This window comes from Xyrauchen texanus, chromosome 38 (assembly GCF_025860055.1).
Source record: "Xyrauchen texanus isolate HMW12.3.18 chromosome 38, RBS_HiC_50CHRs, whole genome shotgun sequence".
Lineage (NCBI taxonomy): Eukaryota > Metazoa > Chordata > Actinopteri > Cypriniformes > Catostomidae > Xyrauchen > Xyrauchen texanus.
The window spans coordinates 36,596,186-36,616,185 of record NC_068313.1 but is presented as its reverse complement, the minus strand read 5'-3'; the positions used below and the strand labels follow the sequence as shown (position 1 = coordinate 36,616,185).

Genomic DNA, 20,000 nt, shown 5'->3' with positions numbered 1-20,000 from the left:
AATATAAAACAAATAATCATAAATTAAACTACAAGAAACTAAATTTGAACCTTTTAAAATAATAATATTTTAAAGTTATCATTTATTATTGTTGAATAGAATTATAATAGAAATAAAAAACATACATAATTATGATAATGATAAGTACATTGTTTATAAAAATGTCCTACATGAGCGAGTTTTAAAATAATAAATTATATCTTAAATAATCATAGTTTATATAATTAATATGCTATAATTTATTAGAGTTAAATAGAATTATAATAGAAATAAAAACTATTTTGCATAATTATGTAATTATAAATGAATTGCCTATAGGCCTAAGAATTGTCATAATTATGCATTATAGTTATTTCTATTTATTTCTATTATAATTCTATTTAACTCTAATAAATTGTAGCGTATTCATTATATAAATAGCATTATTTAAGATAGAATTTAAAAAAACTTGCACATGTAGGAAATTATTTATAATTGATCATTATCATAATTATGTATATATTTTTTATTTCTATTATAATTCTATTCAACTATAATAAATTACAACGTATAAGTTATACAAAATATTATTAGTAAATATATAATGCATCATTTAAAATCTTGTACATGCTGTAAATTATTATAAACAATTTATTTATCATAATTATGTAGAACTGTTTTAATTCTATTCAACTATAATCTGCCAAATTAATAAACGTAAAAGTAAATAATTTCCTACATGTGCAAGTTTTTAAATCATTTATTACATATTAAATAATAATATTGATATATTTAATACAGAATTAATGTTTAGCCTAATAACAAATAGCTAAATAAATATAAATAATATATATTTTTTAAATTGTGAATTAGAGTGTATTATACTAGAAATAAAGTAGACTATAATTCATTAGAGTTAAATAGAATTATAATAGAAATAAAAACTATTTTGCATAATTATGTAATTACAAAATAAATTGTATATAGGCATAAGAATGATCATAATTATGCATTATAGTTATGTCTATTTATTTATTTCTATTATAATTCTATTTAACTATTATACATTGTAGTGTATTAATTATATAAATAGTATTTTTTAAGATATAATTTATCATTTTAAAAACTTGCACATGTAGGAAATTAATATATACAATTTATTTATCATAATTATTTCTAATTGTTTTTATTTCTATTATAATTCTATTCAACTATAATACATTATAACACATTAATTATATAAACTATTATTATTTAATATATAATGCATAATTTAAAACTTGCACATGTAGGAAATTATTATAAAAATGTATTAAAGTTAAATAGAATTATAATAGAAATAAAATATTTGCGCATAATTATGTAATTACAAAATAAATTGCATATAGGCATAAGAATGATCGTAATTATGCATTATAGTTATGTCTATTTATTTATTTCTATTATAATTCTATTTAACTCTAATAAATGATCTAGATTTTACTAAACAAATCTAGACTTTAAACAATCTTCACTGGTTCTTTGGTTCAGCAGGAGTCCTCGAGAACCGTGTTTGTCTGTATACAGAAGTCTTGAGTTTATGTGTGTTTCTTTGGAGAATAGAAAATATTTATTTTAAGAGGTTCTTCGTGTCCATGTTCTAAAGCACCAGAAGCTTACAGAGATTGTTTAAAAAAACGGAAACTAAAACTGGTTCTCTAATGATATCAGACATGCAAAACCCTGATTCATAATCGGAGCCTTAAACTCAGATTTAGTTTTTATTATTATTATTATTATTATTTCTAACAGGAAGTGATGAGAGGAAAAGATGCCAGATTGTTGTACAGTTTAAAGAATATAATTGGTTTGTAAATGTGTATTAAATGTTGATTATCGCAGGTGAAGAGTTTCGGGGGCATCTGAGGTTCCGTCCCGCCCCTTCACGAGCGCCGTATAAATCCGCGTCCCGCTCGCGCTGACGGTCCACACACACAAACACATACACACGCGCGCTCAACTCGCGCTCTGACGCGACACAACACGCTGAAGACAGGAGAGACATCTAAGCTCAGTCTCACATTGAGTTTCAACGAGAAGAACTTTATCATCGAGTTATCTTCATTTGTATGTGATTATTTGTTGATCTGCTGGTGAAGAAGGATTGCGCGTGCTGATGGAGGCGCTGCGGCTGCTCTGCATTCTCGGTTGCGCTTCGGTCGCATCGGCTCAGGGTTCGAGACTCAAGACACCAGCGCTGCCCATCCAACCCGAGAGAGAACTCATGCTATCTAAAGGCTTGTCCGGTAAGTGTGACCCTCTTAAATATCAAGGATGAGCCAAGAACACTCACTGTACTTGCATATGGATTATCTGGAGGTCCCAGTCAGGATCTTGTTCATCTTAGAAGGTCTATATGATCATCTCAAGAACCTTAATGAGTTCTTAAGGGAACCATGTTTTAATGCTTTAAATACAGACCATGTTTTCAAGTAAAGGCGACATACAATTAGAAATACAAGTACATTTAACTCTCTCTTTGTGCACTTTATTCAAGCAATGTTGCACTAATTAAGCCATGCTATTAAAAGTGTGCTAGTACTCCAATGCTCTTTAGCATACTATGACATGTACCGCATGCCACACAGAAGCTTCATGCATGCTTTATAGTCTATTAGACAACATGACCTTGCATTCATAGAGCGAGAATCTAGATCCACAGCTGTGCCCGCAGACCTCAGCACTTGATAATGAGAAACATGCGACTTAACAACAAAACAAACAAAAACAGTGTAAATCCTCTTGCAAACAGAGTGCATGCTGGGAACATCAGCTATGAAAGTGAAGTAAAATGTACTCAAATTAGCACATAAATATGACAAGCTTTTCTCCTTTAGGACTGAACTCAGAACTATTAAAGATGCTTTATATAGAAAGTTATTAGAAATGAGATCATTTCTCAAAAGTACTTTTATATTTATATCAAATGTTTCTTGCGTTAGAGACTTTGATGTCATTTCAAAGATTGTGATTGGACGTGGTCATATTCCAGTTTGTGTGCGTCTTTGAGTGTGTGTTTAGTTTAATAATACGTTGTTTAATCGTCTCGCTCTATAAAAGGAGGCAGTAAACTGCAACCGACGATAACTGAATCCGTTCCAGATGCCATAAACGTTTTAACGCCAAATTTACTCAAATCTCTCATTCTCTCATCAAAACAAAGCAGAAGAAATGTTTTGGTTAGCAGCGCTGCTGTCTGATGTGGGTTTGTGATTTCATTAGGAGAGATGAACTCATATGTGCTGCTTGTCATTGTTTAAGTAAAGTCATGTTCCTGAATGTCTGGCTCGGACACACACACACACACACACACACACTATAAAGATCTGCATGTACAAGAAAATGTTGATCACATGTTGCATGTGTTTATCTTCTTAAAGGTTGCTCCTTCGGTGGACGCTTTTATTCCCTGGAGGACACGTGGCACCCGGATCTTGGAGAGCCATTTGGCATTATGCACTGTGTTATGTGTCACTGCGAACCGGTAAGGACTCACACACACACACACACACACACACACACACACACACACTTCAGTTGTGTGTTCACAGGAATTATGAGCATCTTTATCTTTAAGCAGCAGAGAAGTCACCTTGGGAAGGTGTTCGGAAAGGTGAGCTGTCGGAATATGAAACAGGACTGTCCCGAACCGACCTGCGATGACCCTGTCCTGCTCCCAGGACAATGCTGTAAAACATGTCCAAAAGGTAAAACACACACACAGTCACACACTCTCTCTCTCTCTCTCTCTCTCTCTCACACTACACACACACACGCACACAAACCATACACACACTATACACTCTCACACACACTCAGACTACACACACCACACACACTCACAAACACAAACACGCACTACACTATACACACACACACACACACTCACCACGCACACTAACACACACTCATTCACACACACACACAGACACACTAACACACATACACACTAACACACACACATTCTCACACTAACACACACTCATTCACACACACAGACACACTAACACACATACACACTAACACACACTCATTCTCACACTAACACACACTCATTCACACACACAGACACACTAACACACAGACACACTAACACATTCTCACACACACACACACACTCTCATTGACATACATTCTCATTCACACACACACACTACACACACAGACACGTGTGTGTGTTTTTCTATGTCTGGTGAGACTTAACAAATGGAAACACAGTCCAGTGTTTTGGAATGTCACACCGTTATACAGGAAAACAGTGTGTGTGTGTGTGTGTGTGTGTGAGAGAATGAAGGAAACTTTTGGCCGCTGCTCTTTTTCATGGATGGATGATGATTGAAGAGAGGATGGATGGAGTATTGGTCATGTTTGAGCATAACTAAAACTACAACATGTTCAGATAGTAGAACATCGACTATATTATACGCTCCAGAATTCGCCAAATATTTCTAGTGGGTACGTGCTTTATGACATCATTCTGAGGTGGTGGTTTCCATGGTTACAGGTGACTCAGAGAGGAAGGAGGTGGAGTCTCTGTTCCACTTCTTCCAGGAGAAAGAGGACGATCTGCAGAAGTCTTACAATGACAGATCGTACATCAGCTCTGAAGACACCAGCAACAGAGACAGCGGGACAGGTGAGACACTTTAGCTAGTGCAGGTGCACAAACACCTTTGTGATGGGCTTTAGTCAGGGTTCATGTCATATTTAATTCAACACAGCCATGATGGTAAGGTGATGTCATCAGTATTTTTGGCCCAGATTCAGTGAACAGGATTTGAACATGATGTCTGCCCTGACGGAGTTTGTTTAGGTGACATCAAGCCTGATGAAATGGACTAATTTGTTTTCTCTGTTTCTCTAGATTTCGTGGCATTGTTGATGGATTCAAAGGACTCTTGGCTGCCGAGATCAAATGGCGTCGCACGAGCACGTTTCACTCTCACTCAAACGAGCCTGATGTTCTCGATTACATACCAGAGGTGACACACACACACACACACACACACACACACACGCATGCACTCTCACACTCAGCCACACACACACACACACACACACACACACACACACACACACACACACACACTCAGCCACACACGCTCACACGTACGCGCACACACACACACACACACTCTCAGCCTCACACACACACACCCTCAGCCTCACACACACACACAGCCACACACACACATATACACACACACACACTCAGCCTCACACACACAACACACACACACACTCTTAGCCTCACACACACACACCCTCAGCCTCACTCACACACACACACACACACTCACACTCAGCCACACACACGCACACATATACACACACACACACAGCCTCACACACACACTCACACTCAGCCTCACACACACACACACTCAGCCACACACGCTCACACGTATGCACACACGCGCACACACGCGCGCACACACACACACACACTCACACACACACTCACACTCACACTCAACCTCACACACACACACACTCAGCCTCACACACACACACACACCCTCAGCCTCACACACACACTCTCTCACACACACACACACACACACACACACACTCACACACACACACACACACACACACACACACACACACACACACACGTGTGATGTCAATGGTTCCATAATTTCACATATTTGTCTGTTTCAGGATGAACAGACCAAGTGTTATCACGTTCCTCGACTCCGATGGAAACACAGCGTTTGAGTTCAGAGTTCCATGGACAGAGACAGACATAGTAAGCACATCTATCTGTCTGTCTGTCTATCTGTCTATCTGTCTGTCTGTCTGTCTATCTATCTACAGCTGAAGTTAGAAGTTTACATACTAATTTTTCCAAAAATGGTTTACAGACCGATTGTTTCACTTTTAATGGACTATATCACAATTCCAGTGGGTCACAAGTTTACATACAGTAAGTGAACTATGCCTTTAAGCAGCTTGGAAAATTCCAGAAAATGATGTCAAGCCTTTAGACAGTTAGCCAATTAGCTTTTGGAGTCCATTGGAGGTGTACCTGTGGATGTATTTTAAGGTCTACCTTCAAACTCGGTGCCTCTTTGCTTGATATCATGTGAAATCAACAGAAATCAGACAAGACCTCAGAAATAGAAAGTGTGGACCTCCACAAATCTGGTTCGATCCTTGGGAGCAATTTCCAAATGCCTGAAGGTGCCACGTTAATCTGTACAAACAATAATATGCAAGTATAAACACTATGGGACCACTCCGACATCACACTGCTCAGGAAGGAGACTCATTCTGTCTCTAAAGATGAACGCAGTTTGGTGCGAAACATGCAAATCAATCCCAGAACAACAGCAAAGGACCTTGTGAAGATGCTGGAGGAAACAGGTAGACGAGTATCTAGATCCACAGCAAAACAAGTCCTATATCGACATAACCTGAAAGGATGCTCAGCAAGGAAGAAGCCGCTGCTCCAAAATCACCATAAAAAAGCCAGTTTGTAAAACATTTGACCCAAGTTAAACAATTTAAAGGCCACCAAATACTGACAAAGTGTCTGTGAACTTCTGAATTCAACTGTATCTGTCTGTCATACAAAACATTTGTGCTGGTTCGTCTTATGTAAGTTTGTATGTGTGTGTTTGCAGATTTGTGGAATTTGGAAGAAACTTCCAAAGTCTCACATCCGTCAGCTGGAGGCGGAGCAGCTCCATGTTTCTATGACAACCACTGACACCAGGAATGAAGAGATACAGGGCAAAATCATCAAACACAGAGCGCTGTTTGCAGGTGTGTGTGTGTGTGTGTGTGTGTGCTTTAACTATTTCAGATTATTCATTTTATTTCATTCTCAGTTCATTAGATGTTAATATTATTTCCTGCTGTTTGCTGGACAGAAACGTTCAGTGCGATTCTGACTTCTGAAGAGGTGCATTCTGGGATGGGTGGAATCGCCATGTTGACTCTCAGTGACACAGAAAACAATCTCCATTTCATCCTGATACTGCAGGGACTCATTCCACACACAGAGAAAGGTGAGCGCGCACGCGCACGCGCACGCACACGATTCTACTTTATAATGAATGTGATTTCATTCGTTATTTTATCAGGCCAGTTTAGCCCTTGTACAGTCATCGTTACAGGCTTTATTTAAAGAAATAAAGTGTGTTCACTAAAGTAATAACACTAAAGCTATGCATTATTTTGGAATGTTCTGGTATTTAGACCTAATTTACCTCTAAATGACTAAATTACAACATTACATTTTGTATAAAATAAACACATTTCATATTCATTTCACAAAAACATAAATTTCATTAAACAAACAAAAAAAAGAAAATATCAAAGTGTGTCATGCATTTAGAAAATCTCCTGGGAAAGAGATTGTGTGTGTGTCAGTCAGTGTGAGTGAGTGAATGTGTGTGTGTCAGTGTGTGTGTGTGTGAGTATGTGTGTGTGTGTGAGTATGTGTGTGTGAGTATGTGTGTGTGTGTCAGTGTGAGTGAGTGTGTGTGTGTCAGTGTGTGAGTGTGTGTCAGTGTCAGTGTGTGAGTGTGTGTCAGTGTGAGTCAGTGTCAGTATGTGTGTGTGTGTGTGTCAGTGTGAGTCAGTGTCAGTATGTGTGTGTGTGTGTGTGTGTGTGTGTGTCAGTGTGAGTCAGTGTCAGTATGTGTGTGTGTGTGTTCAGATGGCTAATGTTGGAAAAGTCACCAATTTGAAAGACTGTCACTGGTATCAAAACAAATGAACTCAAATTTCTGATTCTGTTTTTGAAAATTGTTTTGGTGATTACAACAATAATATTCACACAAACACAAAAGCAGCACTGAGAATAAAAAAATGGGAAACTGAATAATTGATAATGAAATTTGAATGTCTTTGTTGTATTTTTTAGCCTCTGAAAAGGTGCCGGTGAGAGTGAAATTGATGTACAGACAACACCTGCTGAGAGAAATACCAACCAATATCTCTGCAGACGTGAGTTCACACACACACACACACACACACACACACACACACACACACACACACACGTTCCACACGAGACAACATTTGCTCCTCACTTTGTTGTGAAAATGTGTTTAGTGTTTTTTCAGTGTGTATATTCTAGTTGTGTGTTTTGTTTCAAGTCAAATGTTTCTTTTCCCTGGAGATTCTAGACATTTCCGGAGCGATTATAACTTTAAAAACATGCATTCTTACTTACCTCTCCCTCTCTCTCTCTCTGTGTGTGTGTGTGTGTGTGTGTGTGTGTGTGTGTGTGTGTGTGTGTGTGCGCGCAGGACTCGGACTTTGCTGAAGTTCTGTCGGATCTCAACAGTCGGGAACTCTTCTGGTTGTCTCGCGGGCAGCTGCACATCACCGTGGAAACGGAAGGTCAAAACCCCCAACAGATCTCGGGATACATTTCTGGGAAAAGATCATGTGACAGTGAGTGCAGCCGATCAACTACAACCATGTTATAAATCTAAGACGAGGTCTTGAAATACATCTCAATCTGTCTGTCTGCTCGAGGTGTATTGTGTATTAGGAGTTACATTACGGTTGTGCTGAGAAGTTCAAATATTCTAGGATCCGTTTGGGACTCTAGATTAAACGAGAATTTGTGTGTGTGTTTGACTCATGTCTGTGTGAGGCCTCTTGTGTCCACAGCAACACACACACACAGGCGGGCGCTGCCAAGCTCTCACTGCGCTGGCGTTCTTCTGTCTGATTCCAGCTGCAGAATTATAACAGTTTGACGTGATTTGTGAAGAATTCAAACCCAAACGAACCGGATCAGTTCATGCTCTGTTTACTTCTTTCTTTCTTCTACTTTCTCTCGCCTCATTCTCTGGGCATTACATCATTCTAGCCGTGACCTTTGACCCTTCATGTGGGTTTAACTGCTTGAGTCTCTCTGGACTTGATTGAGTTTGCCCGAGAGTACTTTTACAGTTTTATTTCAAAAAGTTATTCAGTAAATGAGTAAATATTGAAAGGATGTGACCCTTAAACTCTTTCTCTCTTCATCAGCTCTTCAGAGCGTGATGTCCAGCGGTTCTGCGTTGGTTCCTGGAAAAACAGGTGGCGCTGGTTCGGCGGTTTTCACATTACATCCCAACGGCTCTTTGGATTACCGGGTAATGAACTGTTCAACCATTTATTGCTTTAACAGAATAGATTTACGATACAGTCATGTGAAAAAGTATCTGCCCCCTTCCTGATTTCTTCTGTTTTTGTGTATTTTTCATAATAAATGTTCAAAGGCGACCAGAGTAAACACAAAATTTTTATTGAGGCAAAAAAGTTATCCAACACCTATATCACCCATGTGAAAAACGAACTGCCCCCTTAAACTTAATAGCTGGTTGTACCACCTTTAGCAGCAACAGCTGCAACCAAACATGTCCGATAACTAGAGATCAGTCGTTCACAACGCTGTGGGGGAATTTTGCCCCGTTCTTGTTTGCAGAACTGCTTTAGTTCAGCCACAATGGAGAGTTTGATCTTGATCTGTCCGTTAAAGGTCCTGCCACAGCATCTCAATCGGGTTCAAGTCAGGACTTTGACTAGGTCACTCCTAATTTGACTAAATGTACATTTTGCTTATTTTGAGCCATTCAGAGGTTGGACTCACTCCTATACTTTGGATCATTGTCTTGCTGCATAATCCAGTTGTGCTTGAGCTTCAACACATGGACCGATGACGGGACGTTCTCCTTTAGGGTTTTCTGGTCGAGAGCAGAATTCATGTTTCCCTCAATTATTGCAAGTCACCCCGAAACAGCAAAGCATCCCCACACCATCACACTACCACCCTCATGCTTGACCGTAGATATAATGCTCTTTTTGTGGAATACACCAGATGTAACGGGACCCCTGTCTTCCTAAAAGTTTCACTTTCAACTCATCATTCCACAGAACATTATCCCAAAAGCTTTGAGGATCATCAAGGTGTGTTTTGGCAACATTCAGATGAGCTTTAATGTTCCTCTGGGTTAGCAGTGGTTTCTGCCTCGCCACTGGATGGTATTTTTGCCCCGTGTCTGATAGAGATCGGTGACCTTTATTGATGCGAGAGACGCCTGCAGTTCCTTGGTTTTTTGTGACTTCCTGGATGAGTCGTCGCTGTGCTCCTTGGAGGACATTTGGAAAGGCGGCCACTTCTGGGACGGTTCAATACTGTGCCAAGTTTTCTCCATTTGGAGATAATGACTCTCACTGGGGGTCCCATAGCCTTTGAAATAGACTGATGTATTTCAATCACCTTTTTCATACTCATTCCTGGAATTTCTTTTGACCTTGGCATAGTGTGCTACAGGGTGAGAGCTTTTAGCCATCTTCATGCTGCTGAAAAAGTTATTAAAGTGTTGATTTGATTGAACAGGGCGGGCAGTAATCAGGTCTGGGTGTGTCTAGTCCAGCTGAATCCCATCATGAATGAAGTTTCATAGATTTGGGGATTTAGTAACTAAGGGGGCAAATACTTTTTCACACACGCACAGTTGGTATTGGATAATGTTTTTGCTTCAATAAATAACATTATCATTTAAAAACTGTATTTTGTGTTTACACTCAAATTGCCTTGTTTTATGTTAGATTTTGTTTTACTTTTTTTCGTTTGTGATTACACCGTTATATCAAGGGAAATAATGGACGCTTATATTCCTGATTACTTTATCAGTCCAGTCGAATGTTTAATTTGTTCTGTTCTCATGCACAGGTGTTGGTGGCGGGCCTGACTAGCGCGGTGGTCGGCGTGACGATCGAGATGAAACCACGGCGGCGCAGTAAACGCAGTGTGCTTTATGACGTCACATCGGATTATTCTGCGACGGAGGAGCGGGGCGGCGGGCGAGCGGCGGGCAGCTGCAGTCGTGTGGAGGCTCGACACATTCACATGCTGCTACAGAATGAACTGTTCATAAACATCGCAACAGCTGATCAGCCCGAGGGCGAGTTACGGGGACAGATACGATCGCTGCTGTACAACGGACTGGACGCACGCCGACACGGTAAGACTATTTTTATATATTGATATATTTAAGTTTATTGGTAAAAGGAAGTCAATTTTCAATGTAATTATTCTGAAGAATAATTATTGTTCAATGTATTAATGACATAAAATAATTAATACAATTTTTGATATAGATAAATCATTTTCTTGTTTAATTTAGCTTCTTTTGAGCCATGCATTGTCTTAAAAACAAGATACATTTACTGAAAATATTAAGACTTGTTTGTCTTTGATTCATTATAATTTATTATAGAATTTAAAACAATGTAATCTACTGTTTTCCGTCTCTCTAGAGCTTCCGGTTCCTCTGGCGGGTCAGTTCGTGTCTCCTCCAGTTCGTACCGGTGCGGGCGGTCACGCGTGGGTCTCGGTGGACGATCAGTGTCATCTGCACTACGAGATTGTCGTTAACGGCCTCAGCAAGAGCGAAGACGACACCGTCAACGCCCACCTGCACGGATTGGCCGAGATCGGCGAGATGGTTGACTCAGCCTCCAATCACAAGAGACTTCTCACTGGCTTCTACGGTCAACAGGTAAACAAATAAACTCCAGTAAACAACATAATTCGCCATCATTTACACCTGATTATAATGTAAACGACATGATTACAGGACAACAACAGCGTGTTTGCTTTGGCTGCTCCGGCATCATCATGTCAGAAACAGCAAACACAATTCTGCTGTTATTTATTAAAATACTTTGAGGGAATTCTTTCCAGAAGGTTTATATAAAGCGGTGCATTCTCCAACAAACTGAGTCCAGAAATGCCTTTGCAGTCCAAAGATGTTCAATTCTGCTTCAGCACAAAGATTGCACACCTCTTCTTGACAATTAATTGCACTGCACACAAATATACACTGATACACACGGTTTGAACTGTCTGTCTTTCTGTCTGTCTGTCTCTCTGTCTGTCTCTCAGGCTCAGGGTGTGTTGAAGGATATAAGTCTCGAGTTATTGAGGCATTTGGACGAGGGCACGGCTTATATTCAGGTCAGCACCAAAATGAACCCAAGAGGAGAAATACGAGGACGGGTGAGTACAGACATTTATTTTACTTTTATCTCTCCAAATGAGGACAAATCTTAGACTTCCATTAAGCTAATTATTATCAATCTTTCCTCTTTTCCAGATTCACGTTCCCAACAGCTGCGAGTTCGGGTCCCGCGGTGAGGTGGTAGAAGAGGCGGAGTTTGATGATCTCGTGTTTGTCCGTGACCTGTCAGAACTGAAGAAAGATCCGCACACGTGTTTCTTTGAGGGAGAACATCACGCTCATGGATCGCAGTGGACGCCGCAGTACAACACCTGCTTTAGCTGCACCTGCCAGGTAACACACACACACACACAAACACACACACATGGGTGTAGTTTGCATTTCCCGTCTCTTTTGTATTGGACTTGTGTTTTAATATTGTGCATGAAATGTTTTATTCTCTGCAGAAGAAGACAGTGATCTGTGACCCCATGATCTGTCCTGCACTCTCGTGTCCTCACACCATCCAGCCCGATGACCAGTGCTGCCCCGTCTGTGACGGTGAGTCTCAAATATTCTGTAAAAAGCAGCACTGTCGATTTAATGCAACATTTTATTTAGTGCATTTAATTACATAAAAAAATAACATAAAAAATATTAACGCAATGAATCATGCCACGGATCCATATGTAAATTCGGTAATAAAATTATGTGCGTACCATCGGAGCAAGACAAGCTCGATGTGCCACCTTGATGCAGCAGGGGGCAGTCAGCGCGACTCCAGCTCTACAGGCAACAATCAGCACAGTCTATAGACAGCCGAACCAAGTGCAACAGAAGGGATTGCGAGATGGGACACAGCATCCTATAAAAACAGTGCTCATGACTAGAGATGCTGAAAACCAATGCAAGTGAGATACTCCAAATGTGTGTTTGACACAGTGCATAGACCAGCATTTAAAATCACTCAAGACCAATTATAGGGTTATTTTCAATATTATGGAAATATTTTTTAAGTAAAAAATTATATTTTAGGTATATTAATGTATGATTTCTGCTGCAATACATGTATATTATGTAATGTATTTGAATTAAAATATATTTGTATTATATTATTCATATAATATTTTATAATATATTTGTAATTATTTCACTTTATGAATACGGAAATATCTTTTTATCTTGGCCTTGTTTCGTAAATATTGCTTATGTGATAATTTATTTAGTGAATCGGCACATTATGTAATTAATTCGATTAAAATAACCTTCAGCTCTCACTGGATCGCTTGGCAGTCGAGTGTGAAGCGGCTGGGATGAGGATTAGCACCTCTAAATCTGAGGCATGGTTCTCAGCAGGAAACCGATGGAGTGCGTACTCCGGGTAGGGAAGGAGGTATTGCCCCTAGTGAAGGAGTTCAAGTACCTCGGGGTCTTGTTCACGAGTGAGGGGTCAATGGAGCGGGGGGTTGGCCGGAGAATCGGGGCAGCGGGGGCAGTATTGCACTCGCTCTATCGCACCTTTGTCACGAAAAGAGAGCTGAGCCGGAAGGCAAAGCTCTCGATCTACCGGTCAATTTTCTTTCCTACCCTCACCTATGGTCATGAAGGCTGGGTCATGACCGAAAGAACTAGGTCATGAGTACAGGCGGCAAAAATGGGCTTCCTCAGAAGGGTGGCGGGCTTCTCCCTTAGAGAGAGGGTGAGGAGCTCAGTCATGCGTGAGGAGCTCGGAGTAGAGCCACTGCTCCTTTGCGTTGAAAGGAGCCAGTTGAGGTGGTTTGGGCATCTGGTAAGGATGCCCCCTGGGCGTTTCAGGCACATCCAGCTGCGAGGAGGCCTCGGGGAAGACCCAGGACTACGTGGAGAGATTACATCTCCACACTGGCCTGGGAACGCCTCGGGGTACCCCAGTCAGTGCTGGTTAATGTGGCTCGGGATTGGAAAGTTTGGGGTTCCCTGTTGGAGCTGCTGCCCCCGTGACCCGATTTCGGATAAGCGGTTGAAGATGGAGTGGTGGTGGTGTAGTGGGTTAAAGCACATAACTGTTAATCAGAAGGTCACTGGTTCGATCCCCACGGCCACCACCATTGTGTCCTTGAGTAAGGCACTTAACTCCAGGTTACTCAGGGGGGATTGTCCCTGAAATTATTGCACTGTAAGTCACTTTGGATAAAAGCGTCTGCCAAATGCATAAATGTAAATGGATGGATGGGAACAAGAAAATGTTGTGATTCTTCAGGGAAAGCCTTCCTTTGCTCCTCACCTCACGTAACAAGATCTTTATCGGAAGATCTCAGGTATTTGGCCAGGATTGATTGGAGCCTGTCTCCCTCAGCCGATCCGCGAGCCAAGACTCTGTGAGCTTGCTCAATTTCCAGATTATGGCCTGTTATGTCGAGCAGACTTGGGAGGAGCTCATCTAGGAATTTCACCATATCTCTGCCCTCCTCATGCTCAGGAATTCCAACAATTCGGATGATATTCTTGTGGCTCCTATTCTCAAGATCTTCAAGTTTTTCAAGAACGTAATCCAGATCAATTTTGGTCACCAGCGGATTATCAGATAATTCCCTCTCCGATGACTCCAGATAATCGATCCACTTCTCAACATCTGCCACTCTTGTAACCAACTCTGATCATTTTGTTTCCATCGCCGTAATTGATCAGCATATTACCGCAAGATCTTCTAAGCAACAACTTTCATCAGCATCACAAACAGTTGATGCTGGATTTCTCCCGCCGCAGCAGTCAAATCGAGTCCCTGGTCCGCAGGCCCATCAGAGATTTCAGTTTGAGCACATAACTCTTTAATATCTTTTAATATCTCCAGTGCCCGAGGATTGAGTTTAACATATTGACTTCAAAGAGCAAATATGTAGCAAGGTGTGTCAAATCTCACCGGATTATAACACAAAAATAATAAAACATTGTGCACAGAGCTCGTCGTCTACATGTCCGCTCATCGCATGGCATCATTTATTGACACGGGTCAATTTATGCATTTTTTTTTTCATTTATGGTAGTTAGTTTGGAATAAGTAACGTATTAACATATCATGTAATCTAATAAAATGGCGTTTAATGAAGTTTGTATTTTTAAGCTTAATTTTAAGATTTGTTTGATTTCTGTCAACAGAAAAGAAAGAAACTAAAGAGATCGCTCCAGTAGAAAAAGTTGATGAGAGTCCAGAGGGTGAGTTATCAGTCAAATTTAATCTCTATTGGAAGATTTTACATCAATTTGAATATTGTTACTATGAATAAAAGTGTGTGAATGATGCTGTAACTGATTTGTAGAGTCAAATGTTTTTTGTTGTTTCAGGCTGTTATTTCGAAGGTGATCAGAAAATGCACGCACCTGGCACAACATGGCACCCGTTCGTTCCTCCTTTCGGCTACATCAAGTGCGCAGTGTGCACCTGCAAGGTGAGTTTACAAACATTACAAAACATCACAGAATTATTATATGTTCTGGCCAACTATTAATATTCTTTTATAATAAGATCAGTCACTAATGTTCATGTTTTCATCATCTCAGGGTTCAACCGGAGAAGTGCACTGCGAGAAAGTGATGTGTCCGGCGCTCACCTGCAGCCGACCAATCAGACGCAACCCTTCAGACTGCTGTAAGGAGTGTCCTGCGGAGGACACGCCCCCTCTGGATGATGACGAAACGATGCAGGCGGACGGAACGCGTCACTGCAAGTTCGGCAAAAACTTCTACCAGAACAGTGAACACTGGCACCCGAGCGTCCCGCTGGTCGGGGAGATGAAATGTATCACCTGCTGGTGTGACGTGAGTTTCTCTTTTATTTATATGAAATTAATATTTTATTGTCAATTGGAAGCACGATTTGAGTTTTAAGAACTGCCTGAAAAGTTGCAGATTTGAAGTTCTTAATAGCACAACTAAAAATCCGTTCTCTTTTTATACCAGCACGGAGTTACGAAGTGCCAACGAAAACAGTGTCCGTTACTGAGTTGCAGTGACCCCATCCACATGGAAGGGAAATGCTGTCCTGAGTGCATAGGTAAGTTTTAAAAGTTGACATTTTTCAATGTTGCTGAAGTCTGATTGGTTCATGTTCGTGAATATTCATTTGTGTTGACACGCTGATCTGCTGCTGTTGCCCCAATTCAGTTTGTAGCAGTTTAAATAAATCCTGCATAATTTACTAAAACACTTTCTGTCTTTGTCTTCACAGAGAACTTCATGGAAAAAGAAATGATGAAGATGACAGAGAAAAAGAAAAGTTGGAGACACTGATATCTTCTTCATTCGTCTCAGACACACATAACGCGACGTCTGCAGACTGCAAAACAACAACAAACAAACGAAACAGAGAGGACGTCCAGAACAAAAGAGAACGAGAGTTTGAGAGAACGTGACTCTGAAGACGAAAGAGATCGAGACAAAAACAGAAAAAAACGAGAGTGAATTTCAGCTGCGGCCGTCGTTTGGATTTCGTTTAGTCTGATTTTTTCACGGAAATGTTTGTTTTATTTTTAAACGACTTTATTTTGCACAAATATTTGACTTGGAACAAAACATCCATTCGGTTATCTGTAAACCTTTGTCGAACAGTTCGCTCACTTGATGACACACAAAATCTTTGAGCATTTTATAACTGTTTGTGCGGCAGTAAAAACTTTCAGTATGCAAATATGACGCTCAAATCTCAGCCAATCAGAAGGACTGTTCTGCATTCTGTGGCTATGATGCGTCTGATTGGAGATTTGCTCTATGTGTGGGGCTTGGTTGTGGAGGCGGGGTTTAGAATGCACAGTTGGCCCTGGCCATGAACACCAGCCACTGCCACAGGGGGGTCAGTATTTTGATGGCTATAATTAATATTTTTTGTAATGCATATTTATTAATTATGATGAATAAAGTTTTTTTTTTTATTTCATTTACGTTGTCTTAAAAGATTAGTTTTTTCATGTTTGTGGTCTTTTGATGCACTTGAGAGAATATTGATCTTTCATCAACATGTAATGTAACTTTCTCCGCCTCTGAAACGACTTTCATTTTCTTCTGACATCACCAATCCCTCTTATTTTAAAACTCCACCCCTCAAACTACAGAGTCCATTCTGGTATTAAACGCCCACTTTTCATGATCCAATCAACTCTATTTGTATAAATCAAGTCCCGCCCTTCTTTTCCATGTCATTGAATATCCTGATTCACTTGGGAGAACATCACACTGCAGATGTAAAATGGGTTGTGAATGTATTTCATGTTGACTTAAAAGCTGCTGAACCGACACAAAATGCACGACACATGAACACAATTAATTCTAGAAAGTAAACAAACATGCAAGAGTGCACAACAGTACAATACTACACATTTATCACATATAATCCCAAAACATATAAACACACAGTTCTGCACTTGCCTTGAGTGTTTGTGTGTTTCAAATGGCCACAGGAAATGAGGTCACACCTGCAGGAACTCCAGACACCAGGCAAGGAAAGGTCAAAGGTTAACTATGAGGTATGCTTATGTCTGTATGCTGCAGTATGAGGTGGTTTCTCATACATTCCTCAGTCTGTTTGACTCTAAAAGTGAAAATGTTCTCAATTTCTCAAGTGCCTCCGGTCGGGTCTGATATTACCAATGTGCTGCACATGGAGTTACAAAAAATAAAAATCACATGCATACAGCTTAAAAATGCAACAAGCATTTAAAATCAACAAAGACATAAGATAAATTGACCTAGTAAAATTTATAATGCAATTAATTAAAAGCTAGGGGAAAAAATTAGTGTCTTTCCAGGGGGATTGAAACTTGAGACGGAGATGACCAACGGAAGCTCATTCCAAAGTCTAGGGGCTGCCACCGCAAAAACTCCATCACCTTGAGTTTTTAGGAGAGATCGAGGGACTGACAGACACAGCTGATCACCAGAGCGGAGAGACCTTGTAGGTTTATGTAAACTTATTAAATCAGAGATGTACTCTGGTGCTAGACCATGGAGAGCCTACACATATAGCAACACTTTGTACTTCATTCTGTATTTGATCGGTAAGCAATGGAGGGAAACCAATACTGGGGTAATATGCTCTCTTTTCCTTGTTCCAGTTAAAAGCCTAGCAGATGAATTTTGGACCAGCTGCAGGCGAGTGAGAGGCCTGACACACACCCAGATACAAAGCATTACAATAGTCCAAACGAGAAGAAACAAAAAGGCATGCACAACCTTCTCCAAATCAAAGAAATCAAAAGACAGGATGGACTTCAACTTTGCTATAGATCTAAGATGGAAAAAACACTATTCCCTATGTAGTGCACTACATCTGTCACGAATTCCACTTCCGATGTTCCAATGAGGTTTCAACTCACCACCAGAGGTCTCCATCACCTGAGTATTGACTTTCACTCTATAAACTACATTTCCCATAACCCTGTACCCATTTCTGACATGCTCACCTGTTCCTCATCTACTCAGCTATACAAGACTCTCCCTCAGTCGCTATCATTGCAAAGTCTTGTTTTGCCCTGCATACATTTCTGAGCATTTATCCCCGTTGTTACTACTTGCCTGTGTTTGATACCTGCCTGATTACCCCGTTTGATTTTCTGCTACCTGCCTATGATTACTTCTGTTCTACTACACTACTACTCTGACTGTTTGCAGTCTGCCCTGACCTTTGATTATCCTTGGGTACTGCTACTGCTTGTGATTGACCCTTGCCTGTTTACCGGTTTACATTATTATTAATAAAGCTGCACATGGATCTCAACTCCGGTGACTCATTACAGAAGACTTCGCCAAAAAACAATCCAGTGTCTTTTCTTCAACTAACCACCGAAGTCTCAGGACAAGCCAATGTGCTGGCCACACACCACCAACAGCTTAATCGACTGACATCTCTTACAGAGGAGTTTGTTAAAACAATGCAAAACCTCAGTTTGTCAACACCCAGCCAGTCAATTTCCTCACACAATCCAGTAATTTACCTGATTCCATTTGGCACATCCATCGCTAATCCACGCCTCGCCTGAAGAATTAAATGGGTCACCAACCAAAAAAAAACAACTTACACCAACCATGTAAGAGATTCTTACTTCAACAATCCGTTTTCAGTAACAGCAACCTGCACTTTATCCCACTGATGAGAGTCGCATTTCCTTTGTTCATTATTCACCGAGAAAGTTTTGGATTGGATTACAGCGGTCTGGAATGGGGATCATACAACATTTCCTTTCTTTATATGTTTCCACTCTTTAGGAGATCAGCTGTTATCTTTGCATCAGGCTAATCAGTTCTTTGAATTGACTATACACATTGATGACCTCCTCCAGGCATGTAAACCCAAGACTCTTGTGGGGTGACCCGTTTTCACCACAGCCATGCTGGACTCTGGGGCAGCAGGTAAATTCATTGATGAGGGTTTTGCCAGGGCTCATAACATTCCACTTAACCCCTGTGATTCTCTTTTAGCAGTGGCAGCATTAGATGGACAGCCACTAGGTGACGGTTATGTGCATCACACTGCTGAGGATATCACATTGCAAGTTGGAGCACTGCATATTGAAACCATTCGCCTTTAGGTTGCAGGAACATAAACCTCAAATATCATGGCGCTATTGGCAACTCACCCAGTGGTCCAGTACCTGCATCTCAACTTGCTTTAAACCCTTTCCTTACAGAACTATCAGAGCTGTGGCTGTTCAAGTGGAATCCGCTTCTATTCCTAATCTACCTCCTGAGTAGGCTGATTTAGTTGAAGCCTTCAGCAAGACCAAAGCCTCACAATTACATCCTCATCGCTTGTGTGATTGTGCCATTGAACTTTTACCCGGTTCCTCACTCACAAGAGGAAGAATCTTCCCCTTGTCAAAACCTGAGTCTGAGGCCATGAAGTCTTACCTTGAGGAAGAACTAGCCAAGGGATTTATCTGACCCTCAACTTGCCCTGCTTCAACTGGTTTCTTCTTTGTGGGTAATAAAGGAGGAGGGCTTCACCCATGCATTGATTATAGCAGTCTTAATGATATCACTTTTAAGTTTCATTATCCC

At 40.5% G+C, this 20,000-nt stretch overlaps 1 protein-coding gene across 4 annotated transcripts; it reads left to right on the top strand.

The window, feature by feature from the left end:
- The first annotated feature begins 1,952 nt into the window (after positions 1 to 1,952).
- LOC127632139 (chordin-like) lies at positions 1,953 to 16,861 on the top strand. 4 transcript variants are annotated; one of them, XM_052110715.1, is made up of 21 exons: positions 1,953 to 2,264; positions 3,399 to 3,502; positions 3,599 to 3,725; positions 4,523 to 4,654; positions 4,883 to 5,000; positions 5,683 to 5,770; positions 6,648 to 6,789; positions 6,897 to 7,034; positions 7,895 to 7,977; positions 8,283 to 8,430; positions 9,016 to 9,122; positions 10,706 to 10,997; positions 11,293 to 11,534; positions 11,921 to 12,034; positions 12,132 to 12,329; positions 12,443 to 12,536; positions 15,111 to 15,167; positions 15,297 to 15,400; positions 15,513 to 15,770; positions 15,912 to 16,005; positions 16,263 to 16,861. In XM_052110715.1, the coding sequence occupies exons 1-21, from the start codon at positions 2,135 to 2,137 to the stop codon at positions 16,361 to 16,363; spliced, it is 2,871 nt and encodes a 956-aa protein (XP_051966675.1). In that variant the 5' UTR covers positions 1,953 to 2,134; the 3' UTR covers positions 16,364 to 16,861. The 4 variants fall into 4 exon arrangements, with proteins under 4 accessions (XP_051966675.1, XP_051966677.1, XP_051966674.1 ...); XM_052110717.1 differs by having other exon boundaries at positions 16,180 to 16,861; XM_052110714.1 differs by having other exon boundaries at positions 3,596 to 3,725.
- The last annotated feature ends 3,139 nt before the right edge of the window (positions 16,862 to 20,000 follow it).